Below are 23805 nucleotides of genomic sequence, written 5' to 3'. Positions count from 1 at the left end.
GCAATGATGTCCGCGCGATTGGAAACGAAATGAGTTGATTCAAGCTATTTTGTGGTTGATGGTCCGCACGCGCAAGCTTGTCAAGCACGATGATGTCCGGTTGCAGCACGCGACAGCCCTACCACATCTTGGCGATGTCGTGCACCACCCTTATCAGCCACCTGCACTTTTTGAAGCATGTGAAAACAGAGAAAAGAACCATTCGACCAAAACATGTTCATGGATATGCAGATTGACTTTGGAGCATCGATCATCGTCTCATGGCCGATACAGCAAGCTGTACCCAAACCTGCAACTCCCCCAGCGCGAAGCATCAACTAACGCCCGATACGCCATGCTTGTGAATCGTTCATACTCCTTGCCAACATCATCGCAAAATTGTATTCTAAAAGTCGTTGTCGTCGTCCATGTCTTCATTACCCGCTTCGATGAAGACAAGTCGTGTGCCTTCTCCAGTTGTTTGCCAAACCTGTGGTAGTGTGTTAGTCCGGGTTTCATTTCGGAAGAGTTACAGTAAAGACTTACGTCCAGCATCGAGTACTCATCAATCGCCTGCTCGAACTGGTCTGCTGTGAAGCCCTTGGCAAGCACTCTCTCCCTGACTCTGCGCAGGTCGAGCTCGCCCCGGTCTCCATCACCAACAGCTGCTGCACCGCTCGCTTCCATCGATTTGATGAGATGATAAATCTTGCTACTCGGTGTGTGGTCATCCCTGCGGCCTTCGTCGGTATACAAACTAGCCTTGCTGACTTCTATCAGCCTGAGGGCTTCGTCTACATCCTCAGTGATGACCTCCTCAGCGAAACGCAGACGGGCCAGAGCTTGCGAAAGCCGAAGAACTCCCAGTAGTGTACGGGCCGAAGTGTGCGTGAAGGCTTTCTTAGTACCCTCGTCGCGCTTTTGTTGCTGTCGCATACGCACAAAGGCTCCTACAAGATAGTCTGATACCTCCTTTGGAATCGTAGGACGGTATGACCGCGCACGAGCGACCCATTGGCGCACTTCTGCGGGGCTGAAGACTACGCCGCCGGGGGCTTCAGGGTGGGCGTTGTGCATGTGAACATGAGTAACGTGGCGAGCAAGCTCTTCGTCCGAATCTCGCGAAGGGGTATCAAGAATGAGAAAAAGAACGTCGAAACGCGACAGAAGCGCAGCCGGAAGGTTGATGTTTTCGACCGGCGAAATGCGAGGGTTGTAGCGGCCGTACAGAGGGTTAGCCGCAGCTAAGATTGATGTGCGCGCATTGAGAGTGGTCGTGATACCGGCTTTGCTGATAGAAATGGTCTGCTGCTCCATGACTTCGTGGATGGCGGTCCGATCACCATCATCCATCTTGTCAAACTCATCGATGCAGCACATGCCGTTATCGGCCAGTACAAGAGCACCCCCTTCCAGCACCATCTCGTCTGTGACTGGGTCCCGCATGACAGCAGCGGTGAGACCGACTCCACTGCTTCCCCGACCAGTGGTGTATACACCCCGAGGAGCAACCTTAGTAATGTACTTTAGAAGCTGAGATTTGGCCACACCAGGATCACCCATCAAGCAGACATTGATGTCACCACGGATGCGCATGCCGTCACCGACTTCTTTAGTTACGCCACCGATCAGTTGCAGAAGCAGTGCTTTCTTCACGTCGACATGGCCGAAAATTTCAGGTGCTATCGAACGAGACAGGTACTCATAAAGCTGACCAGTCCGCTCTAGCTCGTTCATCCTCTTCAGGGTCGGCTGCGCCAGGACAATATCGTCGTACGCTTTCTTGTGCTGCATCACGTATTGAGCTTCCAGGTACGTGTCAGTAAGTAACCCCGCGCGGATAGCCTTGAAGCCTGTGTATGGGGTAGGTAGGAAGATACCAGCGCAGTCGATCACGTCGCCAGGGTTGATCTGCCTGACCAAATCGCCGTGGCAGTGAATCGTTAGCTGCCGAGGGATGTGGCCGACAGGTACTTGGTCCGCCATCTCTTGAATCTTGACCTCCTGGAAGGGCAAGAATTTCGACGCGCGGGTGGACAAAAAGAGTTGACCCTTGGTGTTGTTCTTCTTGCATTCTTCTGAAGGACACTCTACCAATGGAGTGAACTGTTTGCTCGTCACGGGCTGGAATATTTCGCATCCGCAACGATCGCAGGAGTATGCATTGACCTGAATAGCAGGTTTGACATCTGAAACCCTCGTAGTGATACCACGAACAGTAATGAGATGGCCTAGGTGTTCTCCACGGACGTTCCTCACGGCCAAGGCCTTCATGCTCCGCTGACTGCTAGCACCAGACGGTATTATGGGCTTGAAGTTCAGGGTGTAGCGGCGCGTTAGAGCTGGAGGAAATATCAGCTCAGGTGGTGCCTGAGCCCCGTCTTGGCCTCCTTGCTGCTCTTGCATCTTCTCGTTTCGCTTTGACCGTTGGGTCATGATGATGTCTAAAACATCATCTTTGAAGTTTGGCTCTTGCGATGGTTGAGGCAACAATCTGTCCACTGCTCTGGAAAAGATTTCGATGTAATGATGGCAATTGCGCTCTATAGATTCGGTGAGCTTGAATTGGCCTTCGGGATCTGCAGCTTTTTCCCAAGTCTCTAGGTCGTTGAGGTCGATCAAGATATTGGTTTTCGTCCTGTCTGCAATGTCCTGCAGCATCTCCACGTATTTTGCCTTGGTCCGGTTGCGTCTCCGGTTCCCATTTGGCGCGGGGTCGTCCGACTCGTTAAGCATGTCGTACTCGTCATTGTCGCCATCGCCGTTGAGATTCAGATTTCCAAGCTGATCTGCGGCTTCCGTGGACGAAGATTTGAAGTTCTGGAGGAAATCTACGAAGGCGGCTAGAGTAGCAGCCGTCAGCTAACTTCCGGTGCATTTTGCGCAGTACACAAACCTTCTTGCTCCTCGTAATTGACGAGCGACTTCTCGGTAAGAAGCGCCATTGCTTCTTGTGTTTCTATAGTTGCGCGCGTCGTGCGATCAAAGGCAAAAAATTGGGGTCCGAGGAGGGGAAGCGGTCGCAGCAGTGGAGAGGTTGGCGATGCTCAAGCGCGTTCGAGATCGCGTCGCGCGTCGACAGGGGCAGCGGGCGCTGATTGGCTATGGTGGGCAGCTCTTCTGCCGCCTGTTACCGCCTGGGGAGCTCCCAGACGTCGGCGCCGACAACCTCGGCAGCCCCAAGCGCTCTCGCAACCGCAGAGCGAGCTGCGAACTCTTTTCTTACACTTCACGTTGTATTATTGTTGTGATGGCGCCACCAAAGAAGCCTGCGGGTCAGGTCGTACAAGCTGAAATTGTGCTGCAACAATCCTTGAAGAACTGTCTCGTGAACCTGCCCTCATCGCTGGTTTCTGTGCTGGTGAATGCGAATACCGTATGCGAGGCGCAACTTCCTCCTTCGTGGACAAACTGACGCATCCCGTATAGGTCGCGCAGAATGTCGTGGTCGAACTTTCATACCGCCAAACTCCTCCATCCGGTGCCTCAGAATCGAAGAATGCCTCGCCGCAGAAGTCGGTGTTCCTGGGATGGACGGGCATGCAGAGCAAGCGCAAGCTTGCTTCAGTCGTCAGTCGCGACGGACTGAGCGGTACAAGAGGTGGCCCCGCTGCCAGTCAACAAGATGTCCAGACAATTGAGGTGGACATGACATTCGCGCGTCTTATCGGACTGAATGAGGGGCAGAAGGTTGGGATATTACTGCACGTGGACCCACCACAAGCGCATACCATCAACATTGAGCCATTGACGCCTGTGGACTGGGAGATGATTGAGCTGCATGCCCAATTCTTGGAACTAAACTTCCTGTCTCAGATACGGGCTTTGCCCAACCCGCAAGGCCCGTCGTCGCACCCGTTGACCCTCCACCTGTCGCCGACTACCACTGCAAACATTATCGTGACCTCGGTCGCTCCTGCACCGCCTACGGAATCTCAGTTTGTCAAGATTTCGCCTGATGCGGAAGTAATTGTTGCTCCGAAAACACGACAAAAGGCGGAACGAAGTACTGGGCGCGAAAGCCGGAGCGTTGGCGGAGCTTCGAGAAAGAGCGGAAAGAGTACCGCGAGTACTGTCAGGCGACGAAGCGGCCGAGACGAGCAAGCCAGTCGTGGGGTGGTGTTTCTTCGTGGAGTAGACCGAACTGTGGCAAAAGAGTGGTTTGATGAAGAAGATGCCTCAAGCGCAGAAGGACTCAAGATATGGGTGGACAAAGATGTTCTTCTCACAAAAGCGCTAAGGGGTGTCGCTTGGGTGTCTGTGGCTGTCGTAAAGCCAGCAGGTCTGCAAGAGCCGGTTGATATGTCAAAAGAGCAGGAACAGGAGAAGGCCGCAGCGCGAGTCATTGCCAGGATCGGAACATGGGAAGATGCGCCGGATAGTCGTCATGTCGCTTTATCGTCTGACTTATGCCGAGTACTAGGCTGCGGGGGCTTCGTAGGCGGTCTGGTTCGCCTCGAAGCCGCGCCGAACCAAACCGCCAAACCGTCTTCTATCAAACCGCAAGGTGCTGGCTCTAAAGACAAGGATCCGTTCGTCAAAACAATCAAGATCTTCCCGTTTGCCTCGGTTGGAAGCCAAACAAATGCCTCATTACGGTTCGGTGGTGAATCAAAACAGGATCATGAAGAGGCGATAAAGCGAATCAAAGAAGCCTACGGTAAACTCAACGGGCTCTTAGATGGACCTGTCACTGATGGCATGGTATTGCCTCCTACGAGCGACTCGACCTTGAGCTGGCAGGGTGGCATAGTACGATTTGATCCACCACAACCTCCTTCCGGCGTTTCATGGATATCTTTCCCAGAAAGAAAACTTGCTGTAGAACTTGGTGCAGAGGTTCCCGCGCCGTCAAGCTGGACGAGGGGCGTACAGCAAGGGGATGCACTTCCGTCAACACAGCCAGCATTAGTCGGCATCGATCCACTAATCGAGCAGTTGCGGGCGCACTTGACGCACAGTTCGTCTGTATTGCTAACCGGAGGGCTTGGTGCAGGCAAGACAGAATGCGCTCAGCTCCTTGCCCACCAACTCCGCACTGAATATCTTTTCAACACCATTTACTTCTCTTGCCGCAAGCTTGTCACTGACGAAATCCGAGTGTCGACCATCAAGGAGACACTCACCCGTCTATTCGCCTCCGCAGCTTGGGGCGCTAGATCTGGTGGCAATGCGGTGGTCATTCTTGACGACTTGGATAAGCTGTGCCCGGTTGAAACCGAGTTACAAGTGGGCAATGAGAACGGACGAAGTCGGCATGTTAGCGAAAGTATCGTGGCTATTGTGCGACAATATTGCACCTTGGACACCGGAGTAGTACTGCTGGCTACAGCACAGGGGAAGGAGTCTCTCAACAATGTCATCGTTGGCGGGCACATTGTGCGAGAGTACGTCAGCCTTAAGGCACCGAACAAGGACGGCAGGAGGAAGGTCCTCGAAATGCTAGCTCATCAGGATGAAAAAACGCAGTCGAAGATAACCAATGGGATATCTCCTACTGGACATGCTTTCCCCACATCGCCATCGAACAGTCGTCCCAGCACCTCGCACCGCAGCCAGCCAAGTGGTTCCAGTATACATTACAACGCCGAAACGGAAGAGGATGGTTTTGTGGTGGACTCGTCGATCGACTTCCTGGATCTTGCTGGGCAGACCGACGGATACATGCCTGGTGACTTGGTCCTACTTACATCGCGAGCACGAAACGAAGCCCTTATACGCTCTGTCACAGACTCCTCCAATACGACTTCGATCTCATTAACGAGGGAGGACTACACACAAGCCCTAGCTGGCTTCACTCCAGCATCTTTGCGCAATGTGACCCTACAGTCTTCTACTACGAAATGGGACTCCATAGGCGGTCTTCTTGAGACACGCCAGATATTGCTGGAAACACTGCAATACCCAACGACCTACGCACCCATCTTTGCGCAGTGTCCTCTACGCCTCCGATCCGGTCTTCTTCTCTATGGGTACCCTGGTTGCGGGAAGACGCTCCTGGCATCTGCTGTAGCGGGCGAATGTGGGCTCAACTTTATATCAGTGAAGGGACCGGAGATTCTGAATAAATACATCGGCGCATCCGAGAAGTCCGTTCGAGACCTGTTCGAGCGGGCCGAAGCCGCCAGGCCCTGTGTGCTCTTCTTCGACGAATTCGACTCGATCGCCCCTAAGCGTGGCCACGATTCGACAGGCGTCACTGATCGCGTTGTCAATCAATTGCTCACGCAGATGGATGGTGCTGAGGGTTTGAGTGGTGTGTATGTCCTCGCTGCTACCTCTAGACCGGACCTGATCGATCCGGCACTTCTCCGCCCAGGACGTCTCGACAAGAGTCTCATCTGTGATATGCCAGCGTTGGACGAACGTATTGATATACTAAAGGCCGTCACGCGAAAGCTGCATCTCGCTCCATCACTCTTGGAAACTGGTCCTGAGGGAGAGAACTTGCGCGAAATTGCCCAAAGGACCGAAGGATACTCAGGGGCAGACCTCCAGGCGGTGGTCTACAACGCTCAGCTTGAGGCGATTCACGATGTGTTGGGAGACACTGAGATGGGCGACCCCACCAAGAGCGGAGACGCAAAGAAGAAGTCGACCTCGGATGCTACAGGCAAGCAAGGGAAGGAAAACCGCGTTCCAGACTTCACACATTTCCGGTACGGCGATGCCCACACGACCCCGGATGATTCCAAGCCGATTCCTTCCAGTCAGCTTAGCGAGCGTGCGCTCATTGCACAAAAGATTCAGGCACTCCAGGCGATGCGAAGGAAGCAGAAACAGCTGCAGCACCAACAGAGGCCTGGCAGCAAAGACGAAGACGATGGTGCCAAGGAGGAAGAAGACAGGAAAGAGCCTCAGATCCAATGGTCACATATCGAGAGCTCGTTAGCGACGACGAGAAGCAGCATCAGCGCACAGGAACGACGCAGGCTCGAAGGCATCTACAGAGAGTTCGTCGTCGGGCGCAACGGCGAGATGCCCAGCGGACAGGGCGGAACCGAGATCGGTGGCAGGACGAGCCTGATGTAGAGTAGTCAAACGCTCTTGTACATATTATCAAGTTCTTGGAGTGTATATAAGTTTCAGATGTCGTTGGAAACGGGCACGATACGAGCCAGTGTTTGTGACGAGTGAAGAGCGACGGCCAATGAAACGGTGGGCGCCAATGCGGCGCCCCAGACTTGGCGCGGATGAAGCGCGAATGACGAAAAGCTTGGTGGTGATCGCTGCGGCAGAGTGAACGGAGCCGCATCAGTCACGCGTGGGATGTCCGGGTGCCGGCGGTGAGTGTTGGGCGCGCATGGGCTCGCGTGCGCGAATTGTGCATCCGGAGAGTCTCAAGGCGAGGCTAGATACCGCCGGAAATGCCTCATCTGTTGGGGTTTCGCGCCGAGGCTTGCTGGCGGCTCATTTAGATAAGCGTGAGATGACCTAATGGCTGCAGCGTGCGATGTGAAGGCCCGCCCCCGCTAGCAAGGATGCGCATGTGGAGCCGACGTTGGGGCGGTCGCGCTCGCTGCGAACGAACCAGGAACGCGCCGAAGTCATCGTGAATCGCAGCGCTGAATGCTCCGGCCGAAGGAATGTGAGGACGCTCAAGGCACTGCACGTTCAAGAAGAGGCGATTCACGCGCCGGTGCGTACCTGGAGCGAGTGACTGCCCGTGCGCCCGCGAGCCATGGCTGCCGATCGCGCACACCTCCATCATTCCTGCCTTTCACGGTCCCGCTATTTGCTCATTGGCTGACTCGCCTAGCTCCTGCCCACCAAGCACCAGCTTGCTTCCTCTCCCCAGCCTTTCCCACCTCTTCAGTCCACGCCGCTCCTCGACATCTCCACTGAGCCCACTGCAACCCCTTGAGCCCGCCAACTCGCCGCCCACCAGCTGCCCAGGTACGTGTTTATCTCCGTTGTCTAGGCGACCAATTGCCATGGGGTGCTTGAGCCGAACGACCCGCCGGTCCCGCGCGGCCAAACCAGCCCGAACAAATGCCTCATAAAAGCAGAATTTTCGGCGACCCGCTCCTCTTATAAGGCCGCTACCCACCCAAGGCCCTCGGTCGCTCTGTTTTGGACGTTCTGTCTCGCCGCCCTCTCGAGTCCATCTCCAAGCCATTGTTCGCGACGCCGACCCGACTGATCCGTTGACCAGCTCTTGTCCTCCACAGCTTCAGGACAGCTTTAAAGCCATCGTTCATCGACTCAATTCCCGGAACCCACGTTCTCCGTCGTAAAGGTACGCTGGACCAACCATCTGCGAAGCCATTGGAGCTTCAATGGCGCTCCTTGTCGGCAATCGTGACGATGTTTCTTTCGCAACCAGTCTAGCGCCAACGGATCCTCGTTAATAAACAAGGCCCGAGCTCTCGATAGGATGTGCGATGCCTACGTGCCTCTCGGATCGCTTTCTCGAATGTCTTGCGAACGTGCAACTGACATTGTCACACAGTAAATCAGTCACAATGGCCGCCATCGACATGTCCCTCGTCGCCCGCAGCGAAGCTGCTATTTCCCAGCTCGTCAAGCGAAAGAACTTCGCTGCCAGGGAACCCGGTGTCATCGTCGTTTTCGCCATCGTCGGTGCCGTCGCCATTCTCGTCATCGGCATGTTGATCCAGAAGAGGGTAAGATGAGGTCGCCTTATGGATTACGTCTGGAAATCTAACAGTGATGTCAGATGGCCGCCCGCAAGGCTGGCGTCGTTTAAAGATACCCCGGCGGAGTTGGTGGATGGATGAGAAAGATGAGGAGAGAGTTGGAGCTGTGTACATGATTGTTATGGATGATGCAATTGCTGAGATCTGCCGAAGAGCTGGTTATGCGGAGGATCTACTCTGGACAAGATGATCTTCGGCATCTATTGCGCTGCCCCTCGAGGTGTATATTGCTTTGTATACCACGTTTACCTATGGAATAAGCTTCCCTTCGGTCGCGCTGTGGATCGGACGCCTGGTACGAAGGGTCCGTGGGAATAATAGATAGTCTGATACCTCCGTCTTGAACCAACACGTATTCGCAAGCGTCTTCGAATTATATTGTGAATGAGTAGGTCAGGAAGATCCTGATCACCATCTGCTACTCGGGCACTAGATTCTGAATAACTCGGGATTATAGCGGTCTGGCAAATGCGAGGGATTCTGACCTAACGGCTATCTTCTCCGAGATATTTCCTAGCAAAGGTAGCTTCCTCGTACGAGCTCCGCGACTCGACTCGCATCGCGCCTTTTCAGGAACATGCAACTTCCCAAGAGGGTTCACGCTAGCCGTTGCCACTTCGTCACTTGTCTCAGCCATTGCGAAGTTTTGAATGCCTTGTCATCTATCATCCCGCTGCGTATCACATGTGCAGGCTTACTCGCGCCTACCGCGTAACCTTGATTACCCATCCGCCTGCATGGACCTAGCCTCGCATTGCAGCTTTCCGCCGTCCATTTTGGCAATGCACGCGAGACCGATCATGACCGACCTGTGCGAGCATGCTGGCCCCCACCAACTTGGAGGCCGACCTTGACCTCACACTGCACAATCTACTTATGCCCGCCACTATGCATACGCGCAGCTCATGCAATGTACGATCAAAACACGGACATCTCAAATCGCGAACCAGAGATCAAACATCTATGTGAGGATATCTGCGAAGCGTTCCAAGAAGGTATCGCAATTTGGGATGGCCGGGTGGAAGGCTTGCTGAAAAACAATGAAAAGGATCTCGAATCTGCTAAGAAGTTAAGGGCGAGCTTTGAAGAGGGCTATCAGATGCTGGCGAAAACCTATGTGAAGTTTTATAAGCAGGCGGGCGCTCATTTTGCAATTGGTGATCGTACGTATGTGTTTTTCAAAGTGGGACTCCTCTTTCTCGGGGAATCGTCACTCCCTTTCCACAACAACTGACATCCGGACAAAGAGGAGACGCAAAGTGAGCTTGCTTCAGCGTTGCTTCACTTGAACTCTAGAGTTATTCAACTGCTCCAGCAAGCACCTGACGATGCCCTCGCGGGTGTACCATGGCTCCCAGGTGCCTTTGATGCACAGTACAATGTCATTCGATATGATCATCTCCGGCGACATTCTGGCCATGTCCGGACTAAATGCGTACACGCACTTCATGGACTCTTCTCTAAGATTTCAGCATGGGCAGTGCCCATTTACACCCTGCCTCCCCTTGCCAACCAAGCCTCCATGACAAATCCTACAACGCCCGAGCCCGAACCAGAGAGCTTTTTCGGGCGGATCCGCGCACCGTTCCATCGACAAAGGTACGAATACGAGAAGTTACCTACGGAATACTCTTTCCGTCTAGTGAAGATACACATAGCAAGACCGTCTGTGGAGTGCGAGATCGAGACTTTCAGTCTCACCGACCCACCACCCTTCAAGGCGTTGAGCTACTGCTGGGGGAAAGGTGGACAGCACTCCGATATGTGGTGTAATAACCACCTGTTCAAGGTCTCTTCTAATCTCAAGAAAGGTCTTCAACGCCTGCACAAGTACGGGGCCTGGTCGCGCGTCGAGTGGTTTTGGATTGATCAGATATGCATCAATCAGAACGACTTTAATGAGCGCATGCAGCAAGTGCGCTTGATGCGCGCTATCTACCAGAGAGCTCAAAATACTGTGATCTGGCTAGGCGCAGACGATACAAGCGCTCGGGGTGCGATGTCGATCATTAGCGATCTGTATCGTCTTAGGCTTGAGGCACAGGAGAAGGAGGCCGCTGCGTGCATTGAAGGTCGCTCATTGGCGAATGTTAAGATGACCTTGCCATCGGAAGAAGACGAAAGATGGCGTTCCTTGTCTAGATTCCTGGATCTTTCCTGGTTCGAAAGATGTTGGATTATCCAAGAGGTACGTCACTCTTCAGTGTCGTTTTCTTGACGTTTAATCGATCATCTCATTCCCTCGGCATCAATCAATGTTCAACCTTGGCTGACTTTGGGCTTGAAATTCAGGTAGTCGTTTCTCCAGGTGATCCTGTTTTGCTATGTGGAGGCTTTCAGCTCCTGTGGTCCCGGTTCCAAGAAGCCATAGCCGCATTGATTCAGTATCATCCAAGGTTCCGGGCTGAACGATTGAAGCTCTTGAAAGGAATCCTGGATCTATCCTCAAAAAGCGACGTTTGGGAGTTGAGCTCCTTGCTCCAATCAACTCGACCGTTTCAAGCTACAGATCCGCGCGACAAGATCTTTTCGCTACTGGGTCTAGCTGGAGAAACGAGGACCCCGGACAAATGGCCGAAGGCATTGACGCCAGACTACAATCGCATTAAGCAAGATGTGTATATGGCGGTCACGCTTTATTGCATCGACAAAACAAAATCCCTGACTATCTTCTCTCAAGTTGGTCATGTCTCAGAAACGTACGGGACCCTAGCCGACGTGGGTCACCAATCATGGGTTCCGCAATGGTTCGAGACGCAGCGCGCGTGTGAATTAAGCGCGTACACCGTCACTCAGAGCGACGAGGGCTGGAAACTGCTCGTCGAGAGATTCCACAGGGCCTCGAACAATCTTCCGGTGTCTCGAAATCCGCACACTCCACAATATATTCTGCGCCTGGAAGGCGTACATGTTGCGGACGTAGACTCATGCCTTCCGGTCATCTCGCCTGAGGCAACCACTTCTACCTCCACTACTGTGTCGCTGATAGATAGCCCACATCCTACGTTGTTAAAGACTTTACCAGAACTCTTCACCATATGCAGATCCCACCTTATCCACCTGTCCAACGAAGCATTCCTTCGAACCTTCTTCCTTGTTACCACCGCCGGCCTGACACCCGAGCAAAACGATGCTCGCCACGAGTCCCTCACGCACTTCCGCGCCTTCCTGCGTACGGCAATGCCGAAGACGCCCGACACAACACCCGATGGAGGCTCGATGTATAGCCTCCATAGAGCTTTCAGGTCGAATCTCAGCATTTCGACCCTCACGCCAAATTTGATACCTCCTACTTCTACCGATTCGCTTCAGATACGTCCTTCAGTACAGAAGTGGTCCTCTTCTGAAATCACTCTAGAAGCGCCTATCACTGAGACGGGAGATACTATAGCTGATGCTTCGCGGTACACATCTGCTTTGACACCAATGCTCCACCGGCGGCTTTTCGTCACTTCAACGGGGCATCTGGGACTGGGGCCTGCGGGAATGACGTCCGAGGACGTCGTAGTGGTGTTGTTCGGAGGTAGGGTACCGTACGTGCTCAGAAGAGTTGATGATGGGAACTGGAGGCTTATTGGGGAGTGTTATGTGGACGGCTTCATGCGTGGGGAGGCACTTGAGCCGCAAGGAGAAGATGGTGGATCGAGGGAAGGGAGAGTGGAGCATGAGTGGTTTGATTTGGTGTGATGAGGTTTGGCGTGCCTGTCACGGATCGCCACAGTTTCGTTGAGCTTACGGATATACAGAAAGTGTTGCGGCCTGTAATCTGATCACATCTTTTTGAAGCCATAGCGAATTTGAGAGAGATTATTTATTATCGGATGCATTGCTACGTCCGCTTCGGCCTTTGTCGCATCACTGTGCTGCAAATCTACTGCCGACAGCTAGATTGACCTAGGCAACTAATGATGTTAGCACACCGATCTTTCGAGTCACAGCGAATCAAAAGGAAAAGATAAAGAGAAGCTTTGTAACTCACCACAGTCGTTTTGGAGGTGGTTCGGCATGACTGCGCGAGTGGAACGCCGGCGGAGCTCTATTGGCGCTGGTCGGTGACTACTGCATTGGGAGTGATAGTGGCAGCTGCCGATTCATACTCCGCATGGAGGCGTCTCACACCCAGTGTGAAGAGCGCGCTCGGAAGGAGTGTAGCGTCGACAATTCTCGATGCCTCAATTTCGATGAGTCGACTAAGTTGCGCTTCGAGGTTCCTCCAATCTGCCCTCTTATCTATGTCGTTCTGCACAATCATCTTGTCGTTATCTTTGTTTCCATTTCATGTCAAGCTTTGCTGCTCGTTCATTAATGCCAGTCCCTAGGCGTCGACCCATTCAGTTCTCTCGAATGTCCGTGTCTATCCCCTGGAAGCTCTGAGGGCGGCGCGCCTGGTAGTTCTTGCACGTAGTATGCATGCACATGCTGTCCTTTCTGACCCTCTACCAATCCTGCCTGCCCTTCTCCGCCCTCCGCTTCTCGCCTTTTCCTCGCCTGCCGCAGTAGAAATAGCAAACCTCCAAGTATCACCGCTACGCCGACTAAACCACCAAGCACACCCGCTGCTATCGCTGCCGTGTTTGTCTTCTTCTCTGTCGCAGCGCTCTCTGAAGGTTCCGCGTTGTTCGTTCCCCCAGACTTTGAGGACGCGGGTGCAGACACAGAAACGCCCGAACCAGCGGACGCATTCGATTTCGTCTTCGTCGCTGAAGTTGATGAAGAAGGAGAAGAAGAAGATATGGATGCTTTCTGGCTCAGTATGAACCCCCTACTAGGCATCTTGGGAAGGTCCATATCGAATGTCTCCCGCTCAGTATGCTGACTGAATCTAAACCCGAATTTCGGTTCTTGCGCGACTTTGTCATTCGCGATATCGACTTTCCAGGTGTACTTTCCGCTCGTCGCTAGACTCACGTTCGCTGAAAGCACCCATGTTAGCATGTGAAGCACAACGGGAAAATGGAGGGGAGGAAGGAGAGTACGCACCCTTTACCAACTGCGAAAACCCCGTGGGATGCTCAAACCACATGACGAACAAATCCGCAACATCAGGCTGCGCCCCCTTACCCCAGTCCCACCCCGCGTTCCATTGTATATCAATGATGTCCCCGATTCTCCATGACTGGTAGAAGTCGCCCTGCGAAGAATCAGGCTGCGTGAAGTCCCCCGCTCCAATAGCCAGCAGCGCGTAGAAGGTAGAGAGCAAGCTCCGCATGGCAGCAACGACAGAGCCTCAATGTGCAGAATTTATGGGAACAAGAAAAAGGGTACCCGACACCACGGCCACACTCTCTCGGGCGAGTCCCCCATCTTGTACGCCCGCCGCCTTGCAAGTATGTCCTTCTGCGAACCCTGCTCGTAAACGCCCATCCATGGTCCATGGGGATCAAAGGGGCGAGAGTACCTTCGCAGGATGCACACAAGATATTCACAGCCGCTTCCTCACCCTAATGCAGAAATCACCTAACGTTGTATAGACGTGGCGTACTCGGGAATCGTTGGGAGAGGAAGACCGTGAGATTGTTGCGTTGAGGTCTGCGAGAGGTGGCCAATCAGGGCTTCGTGAAGAAGTCGCGGGATTGACGCAGCTGAAAGATTGGGGCGCAATTGTAAGCGAAAATCAGCCTTAGGCATGAGGGTCGAATTGTCCCGTTTCAGGAACTCATGCGGAGGCTAGCTCTTTACGGAGCGAGCATTTGCTGGAGTGAAATCCGTGCTCGAACGATTGTCAGCAAGTTGATCGATCAGCTCAGTCAAACACGTCGTAATGATGAATGATGTCTAGATGCTATCGCGCATGCTGAATAGATCTATGAATCGTGTTATCTTACATCTAACCGCCTTCGAACAAACACTAGATTTAGATGACACTGCATTGACCGCCTGTCCTGCCATGGTATAGAACTGAAAAACAGATGCTTTTCCGTGACCAACTCCACAAATGCAGACTACCTCATAGCTCTAGCCTTTGCCCTGCGCTTCCTTGTCTCGCCATTGAGGTTGTTCGCGGTAGCATTTGCAAGAGCGGCTTCCTCCTCAGGCAAATCGGACGACTCCAAAAGAGGTTCTTCAACAGCCTGGGTGTTTCCAGTAAGACGGCCGACCGTCTGGTTGTAGGCAAACTTGGGAAGCTTGAACAGCAAAGTGTCGTAGATCGTAGGCTTCGGTTCCTCGTCGGGCTGTGATGGTTAGCTTGCACTGAAAGACAGCTGGGGATGACAACTTACGTCGAGGAGGAACTCTTGCTTCAGGCCCTCGTCGCTCTCCTCCTCGAGGAAGACATTGCCAGCAGAGTCTACAACAAGAACCTTGCCATTCTCCGCAACGATGCGCTTCTTAGCGCCCTGAGGGCCAGAGGTCAACTGTGCCTCAACGGGCGTGCTGATGCCGGAATTGCGTGCCTTCTTCGCGACAGTAGACTTCTTGTCTTTGCGGTTCTCCTTTTCCATAGCGCGCTTTTGCTTACGGTTCATAGGGGCCATTTCCTGAGGAGCATCATCCGAATCGTCGCCGGCCCATTGCTGAGTGTTGACCGGCGGCGGAGTGGCGCGCGCATCGACACCTGGAATGCCCTGAATGCCGGTGTCGTCACCCCAAGCGGTCCTGCGCGCATGCCTAATGTACCTCTCGACGAACTCCCGGCGACGCTTCCAGCCCATGAGAAGGGCAAAGTAGTGCATGCCGCCGCCCAAGACGACGAGCAAGCCAAAGATCACAGCGCCTAGTCCAGGGCGGTAGCGGCTGTAGTAGTAACCGGTGCCCCTCCACTTGGGGAAGCCGTTCCTAAGGAAATGGTCATACCGCTCACGGCTTTCCCCCTTGAGCACATTTGCAACGACGGAGAGCCTTTGGTAAGAAGCAGTGGCCTCCTTCATATACGCATCGACCTCCTTCTTGGTGGCTGGCTTTGTGACCTTCTTGCCCTTCTTCTTGTTGTCAAGAACACGCTTGGCCTCGAAATTCTTCCTGGCTTTGTCAGGGTGGGCCTCGCGCGACTTCTTGCGGTAAGCTTTCGTGAGCTGGTCTTGCGAGGCCGAAGGCTTTACGCCGAGCAGGTCGTAGAAGGTCACATTGTCGCCATTGTGGAGGGCAACTTCATCGCGCAGACGGAAGATTTCGTGGTCTGTCGCAGTAACTGTTAGTTAACACGCATCGTGGATGGATGCAGGCTCCCGCATGCATGACCCCCAGGATTGTGCGGGACGCTGCAAACGGTAGACTGCAAAGGGGACACTGCATACCCTCTTTCGTCCAGGCAGCTGCAAAGGCGGCGAACAGGCACAGCACCAGTGCGGAGAGCGCACTGGGTTTCATGGCGTGCGGAGGTTGAGCGGTGGGGACGGTGAAGCCGTCTTGAGTGGCCGCGGATGGTGGGAGGGACGCACTCTACTGCACTGTGCGTCGGTGAAGTAGCCTAACGTGGTCCAATGGGAGGAGACAATGGAATTGATAGTACGGTGACGCGGGCGCCAGCAGAAAAAGAGAGCGAAACCCCGAGCACACCCGGTTTCTTTCACGCTCTCGAGTCCTGCAGCAATCGAACTTTTGGCTGTTGAGGCCAGATGGAAATTGTGGACGGTGTGCCCGGTGACAGGGCATGTGAAACTCGGTAGCCGTTGCCAAACCCGCCTAGTTCTTTCTATTCTGGGACGTAGTTTAGGGGATCGGCTCGTGGGCAAGGGTTCAGCTACTCATCAAAGAATATCTCAGACTCCGCCAGCACGCGCGTACTGTCACCCTCACAGCCTCCAGCCTCCTCGATACGTCCGTACGACAAGCGCCCGCCGCGTAACTCCGTCACTCTTTTGCGACTCTAGCGACATCGGTAAGGCTCCAGCTTTGTTCAAATTCCTCAAACTCTCCCTCTGGGAAAAGACACATCTCCAGCTCTGCACTTCACGCCACCGCAAATTTCCCTCGCAACCAGAATCCACCGCGCTCTACTGACAATGGCGCCCAATGCAGACTACGAAGCTCAACAGAACCTCATCGAGCCCGATACCCCATCGCAACCCACCCAGACCTCCACACAACAACCGAACATCATGTCACGACTCAGCATCCCCATCGACGCTCTGACGTCCAGACTGAACCTCGCTGGTCGCTTCGACGGCCTGCAGTCGCAGTCGCTCTCCGGCCGATTCGCCAATTTGCGCCCCATTACCGAGTTCTTCGACGTAAAGCGCATCTCCAAGCCAGCCAACTTCGGCGAGGTGCAGAGCAGAGTCAACTACAATCTGAGCTACTTCTCGAGCAACTATGCCGCGGTCTTCGCCATGCTCATCATCTACAGCCTGCTCACCAACCTGACCCTTCTCTTCGTTATCATGATGCTCGTTGGTGGTATGTACGGAATCGGCAAGCTCCAGGGAAACGACCTACAAATTGGTAGCTGGCGCGCGACCACGTCCCAGCTTTACACGACGCTTTTGGTCATTTGCATCCCGCTCGGCTTCTGGGCTTCCCCATTCAGCACTGTTCTCTGGCTCATTGGAGCCTCTGGTGTCACCATTCTGGGCCATGCCGCATTCATGGACAAGCCAATCGAGTCAGCTTTTTCCGAGGAGGCGGTCTAGGTGGTCGGCCGCGAGCTCCTTTCAGTACGCCCCTCTGGGGAAGACCACCAGGGGGACGAGGAGCACCAGGAGTTGTGGGGAAATATTTGGAGGCGGAGGAGGACGTGTATAGATTTCAAGAACTGGACAGTTCTGACGAAAACAATGGCGCATTATTAGATCAAGGTTTCAACATGGTTTCAAATAGTTCGAATGGCAAGGAACCCTTAAATCCGGATGAGCTCTACTTCAACGACATGGACTTAAGAGCATGGGAGCGGCGCACGGCGGAACAAGACGGATTAGCTTACGGCGATGACTACGGGTACGGGTACGGGTATGTGGAGGACGAAGGATACTATGAAGATGCGGGCAACATGATGTCTCCCGCTGAATATGAGGACCTTCTATTTCAGCGCACCTTGGACAAGATTCGGTTGGCTAGAGCCATTGGTGACGCGGACGTGTCGCTTACGCCTGAAGAACTTGAGGTGTATCAAACTCGGATGTGGCGGCAAAGGGCGCCTGCAGCGCGCCCGCAAGCTAGAGCTATGCCACACAGCGCACCTGTGGTTCATATGGCCACCGCTTCGAGTGTCACCGGCGCACCAGGCTCAAGCAGCCCACGATCGAAGAAGAACCAGCGCCGCTCATCTCTCTTCGGAGGCAAGGACAAGTCGAAGAAGGAGAAGACTGGCAATCGAGCCCGAGCAACGTCCAATGCCACCGAGTCGACTTTTCAGCAGGCACCGCCAGGTTTTCTTGTGCCAGGACCGAATGGGCAACCAATGTTTGCGCCCATCAACACTTATCAAGCCTACAACGGCCGCGATACTCGCCAGCAAGGGTCGCCATTGCGTCCAGGCTCCCGTCCAGCTTCGAAGGGCGACGAAAGACATGCCGCGAACAAAGGGAAGAACAAGGGCAGTCCGAAAGGAGCACCGCAAGCACAAACTCCTCCACAGTCTCCTCTACGCCTTACAACAACCTCAAGAGATATTCCAGGCGCTTTCCCTAGTTCTCCTGTAAGCTATCGGATGCCGACTCCGCCTCTAGCTGCACGGCCCGGGTCTTCATCTTCTCGCCTCTCTGCTCAGGACCACACAGATCGTCAAGCTTCGTCGGGTGGGCGCAGCCGTTCTTCCACTGTGCAGCAGCCTCCGAAGCTGGTTCCCTTTCCAGTCGCTGAATACAAGCACCACAGTACTGAGCCATTTCAGTATCAAGCCGCAGGTCACCTCGCTCAACCATCAGCCCAACCCCAATTTGCACGAAGAGTAGCCTCTGCCGAAGCGCCTTATGCAGCAATGCCGCGCCGTGTACCGGTTCCAAACCAGCAACCAACAGGCAGGCAAAGTATGCAAAGCAGCTATTCTGACCCTGCAATCCCGCATGTGGGTGGCATGGTCGATGTGAGTGAACACACGGTTTCGCAGACCGACGACAATGGCTCCAGCGTGCCGGGCAAGAGCACAGGCAAGCAAGCATCGGGTAGTGGTGGCAGTAAGGAAGGCGAGAGACGTCGGCGAGGTGGGAAAAGTCGCCGTAAGAACTAATCCCTACTTGTTTTTCAAACGTTACTTTCATGCTTTATTTTCCTTCATGGGGAGGCTCTTTTCAATTCGATTCTGGGTTGTTTTTCTGCACATTTCTTTCAACGGGTCTTTTTCATAGCAGGTGCACATGTGTGTTCTACAGGCATAGCGCTGGATACATTGGCGCGTCGGACGGTCGTACCTTCCTGGATGGGTGGCACCCATGGTGCTTGGGGACATGAGAATCCCTTGAACAATCGAGTGTTGCTTGCTTTACCTTGTATTTGCAATGTGTCTTACTATGGGCACTGCTAGCACTGCGAGTGATTCGTACAGGCTTCAGCCTGCGATATGCAGTATATATGTGTCTTGAGTAGCGGTACCATATCGAAGTAAGACGTCTGCCTCTCAGTTTTCTCCGGTTCGAGTTTCAGCATCACATGCAGATACGCGCCACACCCAGTGGCTGTTGTTCACTGACGTCACTCATCCGAATGCGCAGACGTCTGGCCACGGTTCGCGCTCCAACTTCCACGCGATTTCGCGCTCAAGCTCAACGTCACATAGTCTTCGTCCTACAAGCTTTCTCCTACACAGTCGCAAACCTACCCCTGAACCACTCCTTGCACATCTCTCACTATGTCTGGTAAGCCCAATTATCACATCTGCACCTCTAGCATCAGGCTAACGTACCACAGCTCCTGGAGTAGACTACTGTAAGCTCATATCATATCGTACTATTTTTCCAGCTTCTCACAATCCATCCCAGACAAGGTCCTCGAAGTGAGCGACAAAGCAACTCAGCAACAAATACGCGACGCCTACAAGAAGTACTCAAGCCCACCCGCCACCCAACACATCCTCTAACCCCTCTCCAGACAAGCCCTCAAACACCACCCCGACCGCGTCGCGTCCGACAGCCCCGAGCGTGCCGCTCGCACAAAGCGCTTCCAGCAAATAAATGACGCCTACTACACGCTCTCGGACCCCACGCGTCGCCGCGACTACGACTCCGCCCGCAGCTACCAGTCCTTCACCAGTTCTGGCCCTGACACGCCCGATTTCGAAGAAGAAATTCCCCGCCAGAATAATGCTGGTGGTGGTACCTTCGGCGGCTTCCCTTGGTCCGCCTTCGGCTTCGGCAGCGCGCCTGCGGGCGACACAGAGGACTCGCACAACCGTTTTTCCCAAGATCAGTTCGGCGGGGTGTTCGAAGAGATGCTGCGGGAGGAAGGTATGGCTGAGGGCGCGGACGCGCATCCGACGGGCAAGTTCTGGAGCATGATTGGAGGCGCGAGCGGCGCGGCTATGGGGTTCATAGTTGCGAATGTCCCGGGGATGGTGGCGGGTGCGGTGGCGGGGAATAGGCTAGGTGCGGTGAGGGATGCGAGGGGAAAGAGTGTGTACAGTGTGTTTCAGGAGTTGCCGCAGTCGGACAAGGCAAGGTTGTTGAGTGATCTTGCGGCGAAGGTGTTTGCACATGCGGTGGGGTCGTAGGATGGCTTGACGGCAGTTGCGGTGGTGGGACAACAGCAGGGTGCGGTGGTTCGACAGCAAGTTATGGTGACTGGACAGCAGGTTGCAGTAGGTGCACAGCAAGTTGCGGTGGGTGGATATCAAGTTATCGCAGCGGGTGGACGACAAGAGATACCGAAACCGTTTTCTCCAGTGCAGAGGGGTCTGGCGCCGACGGATGAAGAGGTGGCAATGGTTAGGGAACATCCGATCCTCTATCTGCTTATGTTTCTGCTTGATGTTTTGGGTTTCTTCCTCGAGAGGGCGAACCATGGGCGTGCGACTGTATGATGGGATGATGTAATGATATCCTTGGATCTTCTATGGAACATGGCTGGGCTGGGCTGGGCTGAACCATCGGGAGTTATGTAGTAATTGATAGAATATATGCGACCTCACACGACAGAAGACCGATGATACTTCGATGTATCAGATACGCAAGTGGGTTGCAGACTGTGGACATGCCTCTGATATTAGTGAATCTATGATGCTTGGAACGCCCTGCTTTAATGCACTGTAGATCGAACGCCCGAATACGCTTCCTATTTCCAAACATAGAACGCAACCTTCATCCATTACTTCATCAGTCTACTCCCTTCCAGTTCCCCCAGCTCGGCCCTTGCCATCTCCGGATTCCCATCAAGCAGCTTCTTCACCCTCTCCTCAAACGCCTTCACCATGATATCCGCGACTTTGGGCGCCGCACCGGCGCTCAGTGCCATATACATCGGATTCGAAAACGCGAACTCCAGCGCCAACGAAACCTCCGTCATGTCCTTCCCCAGCGCTTCAATCGTCCAGCGACTTCTTAAGTGCGTCATCAACCCGTTCGCTGCGCCTCTCGCGCCCTTGTCAGCATCTTGTGCTCCTTCAAGGTGGTGCGTAATATCTTGTGCCTTCAACTCTGTCTCCGTGTCCCCGCCGATACTTTCTACTATCCTGCCTGGGACGCAGAACACGCGCGAGGTGAAGGACTCAGTCAAATTGCCCCAGCCTATAACAAGGCTCGCTTCTGACGGCCATTTCCGAGCGTATGCAGCATCGGGCGATGACCAGCGCGTTACTGCGGAGGATTGACAGTATGGGAGGAAGGAGGAGTAGCTCTGGACATCTGAAACGATGGAGTAGATGGGTGCGGCGGGATATGGGAGGACTCGTTTCGCTGTGAGAGTCTGCGGTTGCGCGGAGCCGTTCAGAGGGTTAAGTGAGGATTGGAAGGGGTTCGGGAGGAAGGTGCGGCGCTGGGGGAGGTCTGCGAGGCGGTGGGTTGGCCCGCGGAGGAGAGGGCGGAAGGTTCGTAGAGCTGCCATTGTGGGAGGGGATGCGGCGGCGCAGGGGAGAAAAGGAAGCACAAAGAGAGGAAAGAGAAGAGCTAATATCACCTCAAAGACATGCTTCAATGTGTATTTGGCGTAAAGAGGAAGCTGTGAGATGTGAGTATCATCGTGACGGGAGCCGTGAAACTGTGCAACGTAGATTGGCTGACGTCGTGCCGCCAGGAACGAAGCTCGGGGACTAGCTGAAAGGAGGTTAGGTTTTGCTCACTTTCTTATCGATATCGAAATTTCCCACGCCCGCTGCCCCTCCTCCGCATGCTGTGAATCCGCCGGAAGCATATCATTCAACGTTCTCTGAGTGATTGCTCGCCCAACATGGAGCCCACAACAAGTGATATCGCCGGCCAGCGCTTCGAGACCGATAATTCCAAAACCACAAAACAGAATCCCAAACAGCAACTATCCAAGGCCATGGAGCACATGCGCTTCGCTGTAACCGTCGATCCTATTCCTCGTTCCTCGACCACCTCCACACCCACGTCCCAGCCTCCCTCAGACCCAGACACCTCACAACCCGCGCCCGAAGCTGAAGCCGGATCCGACGCATACGGCGTCCCCGCCTCCATCGCCCCGATCCGCAAACCTGCGCACCGCTCGCACTCCCCCTCCAACAATCAAAAGCGCAGCGATCCCTTTGCCTTCGGCTCTCGCTTCCTCGAGGAAGGCGACAACATTTTCGAATTCAACGCGTGGGACCACGTCGACGTCGATCCCGCCTACCAGTCCTTCTCATCTGAGCAGTACGAAAAGCAGCGCGCAGACCCCGTGTCCGACTTCGACAAGAAGCGGTTCAACGACAACCCCGAGAAGTGGTGGAACTTGTTCTATAAGAACAACAAGACGAATTTCTTCAAGAATAGGAAATGGTTGGCGCAGGAGTTCCCGGTGCTGGATGAGGTTACGAAGGAGGATAGTAAGCCCGCGGTGGTGCTGGAGGTGGGCGCCGGTGCGGGGAATAGCGCGTTTCCGATATTGCAGAAGAGGAAGAATAAGGGGTTGAAGATTCATGCGTGTGATTTCTCAAAAAAGGCGGTCGAGTTGATACGGGGGCATGAATTGTACGATCCAGAGTTTATACAGGCGGATGTGTGGGACGTTGCTGCGTCGCCAGAGTCGGAAAACGGAGGGTTACCTCCTGGTATAGAAGAAGGCAGTGTGGACGTCGTGCTTATGATATTCATTTTCTCGGCATTAAATCCGAGGCAGTGGGACCAGGCTGTGAAGAATGTCTGGAGAGTGCTGAAGCCGGGCGGGCAGGTGTTGTTTAGGGATTATGGAAGAGGTGATCTGGCGCAGGTGCGTTTTAAGAAGGGAAGGTACATGGAGGAGAATTTCTACGTACGAGGCGACGGTACGCGCGTATACTTCTTCGAACAAGAAGAGCTGGAGGAAATATGGAGCGGCGAAGCGCACTCGATTCAGCGTGAGGCGAAGACACAGAATAGATATTCCGATGAGGCGGCATCAACACAACAGTTATCCGATCTGCATCTAGAAAAGGAGGCTGAAGGGGTTGAAGAAGCCTCGAGGACAGCATCTGAGCCCACAACGCACTCGCCGCGGCCCGCTTTCGAGATTGTGCATTTTGGAATCGACAGACGCATGCTTGTAAACCGGCAACGGAGGCTGAAAATGTACCGTTGCTGGATGCAGGCTGTGTTCCGGAAACCAGGGCATCAGAGCGAGGTACCGACAAGTACATTAAGGCAGGATAAAGAAAAGGAGGGAGAGGGCGAGGAAGAGGAGGCATGAAGGAAGATGGATCTGCATTTACTGGTCACGTGAACGGAGAGAACTCATGAACACATCATTGGAGTAAACAGGGACGGGACGTGAAAATTAACGTCGCTTCATCGTTCCTTTTCTGTTGGGGTTGATGTCGACTCACTCTTCACCGAGAACCAGGTGGAGCGCGTTTGCGTCAATATGCGTCGGCAGCGCTCCCGTACCCCACCAAATCACTAAGAGCTCTATCTTTGCGTTTTGCCTATGAGTCAGTCTCTTCTTTTTTTGACCCAGCTCGCTGTTCATGCGTGTTTCCGCACACACTGACCGACTGAAGCACACTTTCTCTTGCCTTCCTCTGCCCACCGATACTGAATCTGCAACGATGGTAGCTCTTAAATATTGATGCTATACTGTGGCTATTCCACATTTCAGTTGCGCAGCATCGAACCTTGCCAGCGATCTTCCTCAAACCAAAACACTCGAACCATGAACATTGTGCCAG

At 53.9% G+C, this 23805-nt stretch overlaps 9 protein-coding genes across 9 annotated transcripts; 6 read left to right on the top strand and 3 right to left on the bottom strand.

The window, feature by feature from the left end:
• Nucleotides 1-385: 385 nt before the first annotated feature.
• Nucleotides 386-2924, bottom strand: mcm7 (DNA replication licensing factor MCM7; the record flags this gene model as incomplete). Its single annotated transcript, XM_056221026.1, has 3 exons — nucleotides 386-469; nucleotides 526-2822; nucleotides 2876-2924. 3 exons carry the CDS (start codon nucleotides 2922-2924, stop codon nucleotides 386-388), a joined length of 2430 nt encoding a protein of 809 aa, XP_056065013.1.
• A 305-nt stretch (nucleotides 2925-3229) lies between these two features.
• On the top strand, nucleotides 3230-7011 carry PEX1 (Peroxisome biosynthesis protein pex1; the record flags this gene model as incomplete). Its single annotated transcript, XM_056221025.1, has 2 exons — nucleotides 3230-3355; nucleotides 3409-7011. The coding sequence occupies 2 exons, from the start codon at nucleotides 3230-3232 to the stop codon at nucleotides 7009-7011; spliced, it is 3729 nt and encodes a 1242-aa protein (XP_056065012.1).
• A 1352-nt stretch (nucleotides 7012-8363) lies between these two features.
• N0V89_012303 (uncharacterized protein) lies at nucleotides 8364-8615 on the top strand (the record flags this gene model as incomplete). Its single annotated transcript, XM_056221024.1, has 2 exons — nucleotides 8364-8371; nucleotides 8432-8615. The coding sequence occupies 2 exons, from the start codon at nucleotides 8364-8366 to the stop codon at nucleotides 8613-8615; spliced, it is 192 nt and encodes a 63-aa protein (XP_056065011.1).
• A 5966-nt stretch (nucleotides 8616-14581) lies between these two features.
• On the bottom strand, nucleotides 14582-15947 carry N0V89_012302 (uncharacterized protein; the record flags this gene model as incomplete). The annotated part of the gene is made up of 3 exons (XM_056221023.1): nucleotides 14582-14812; nucleotides 14861-15756; nucleotides 15875-15947. 3 exons carry the CDS (start codon nucleotides 15945-15947, stop codon nucleotides 14582-14584), a joined length of 1200 nt encoding a protein of 399 aa, XP_056065010.1.
• Nucleotides 15948-16582: 635 nt separating this feature from the next.
• YIP3 (Prenylated Rab acceptor 1) lies at nucleotides 16583-17209 on the top strand (the record flags this gene model as incomplete). Its single annotated transcript, XM_056221022.1, has 1 exon — nucleotides 16583-17209. One exon carries the CDS (start codon nucleotides 16583-16585, stop codon nucleotides 17207-17209), a length of 627 nt encoding a protein of 208 aa, XP_056065009.1.
• A 173-nt stretch (nucleotides 17210-17382) lies between these two features.
• N0V89_012300 (uncharacterized protein) lies at nucleotides 17383-18744 on the top strand (the record flags this gene model as incomplete). The annotated part of the gene is made up of 1 exon (XM_056221021.1): nucleotides 17383-18744. The coding sequence occupies one exon, from the start codon at nucleotides 17383-17385 to the stop codon at nucleotides 18742-18744; it is 1362 nt and encodes a 453-aa protein (XP_056065008.1).
• Nucleotides 18745-19362: 618 nt separating this feature from the next.
• Nucleotides 19363-20220, top strand: N0V89_012299 (uncharacterized protein; the record flags this gene model as incomplete). Its single annotated transcript, XM_056221020.1, has 4 exons — nucleotides 19363-19369; nucleotides 19422-19439; nucleotides 19493-19553; nucleotides 19602-20220. The coding sequence occupies 4 exons, from the start codon at nucleotides 19363-19365 to the stop codon at nucleotides 20218-20220; spliced, it is 705 nt and encodes a 234-aa protein (XP_056065007.1).
• A 593-nt stretch (nucleotides 20221-20813) lies between these two features.
• COQ10 (Coenzyme Q-binding protein coq10, mitochondrial) lies at nucleotides 20814-21548 on the bottom strand (the record flags this gene model as incomplete). The annotated part of the gene is made up of 1 exon (XM_056221019.1): nucleotides 20814-21548. The coding sequence occupies one exon, from the start codon at nucleotides 21546-21548 to the stop codon at nucleotides 20814-20816; it is 735 nt and encodes a 244-aa protein (XP_056065006.1).
• Nucleotides 21549-21890: 342 nt separating this feature from the next.
• Nucleotides 21891-23327, top strand: N0V89_012297 (uncharacterized protein; the record flags this gene model as incomplete). Its single annotated transcript, XM_056221018.1, has 1 exon — nucleotides 21891-23327. One exon carries the CDS (start codon nucleotides 21891-21893, stop codon nucleotides 23325-23327), a length of 1437 nt encoding a protein of 478 aa, XP_056065005.1.
• Nucleotides 23328-23805: the final 478 nt, after the last annotated feature.

The sequence above is a fragment of the Didymosphaeria variabile genome, assembly GCF_027946475.1.
Source record: "Didymosphaeria variabile strain IMI 356815 chromosome Unknown scaffold_10, whole genome shotgun sequence".
Lineage (NCBI taxonomy): Eukaryota > Fungi > Ascomycota > Dothideomycetes > Pleosporales > Didymosphaeriaceae > Didymosphaeria > Didymosphaeria variabile.
Note: the sequence above shows the minus strand (reverse complement) of the source record. Positions and strands in the feature narration are given on the sequence as shown.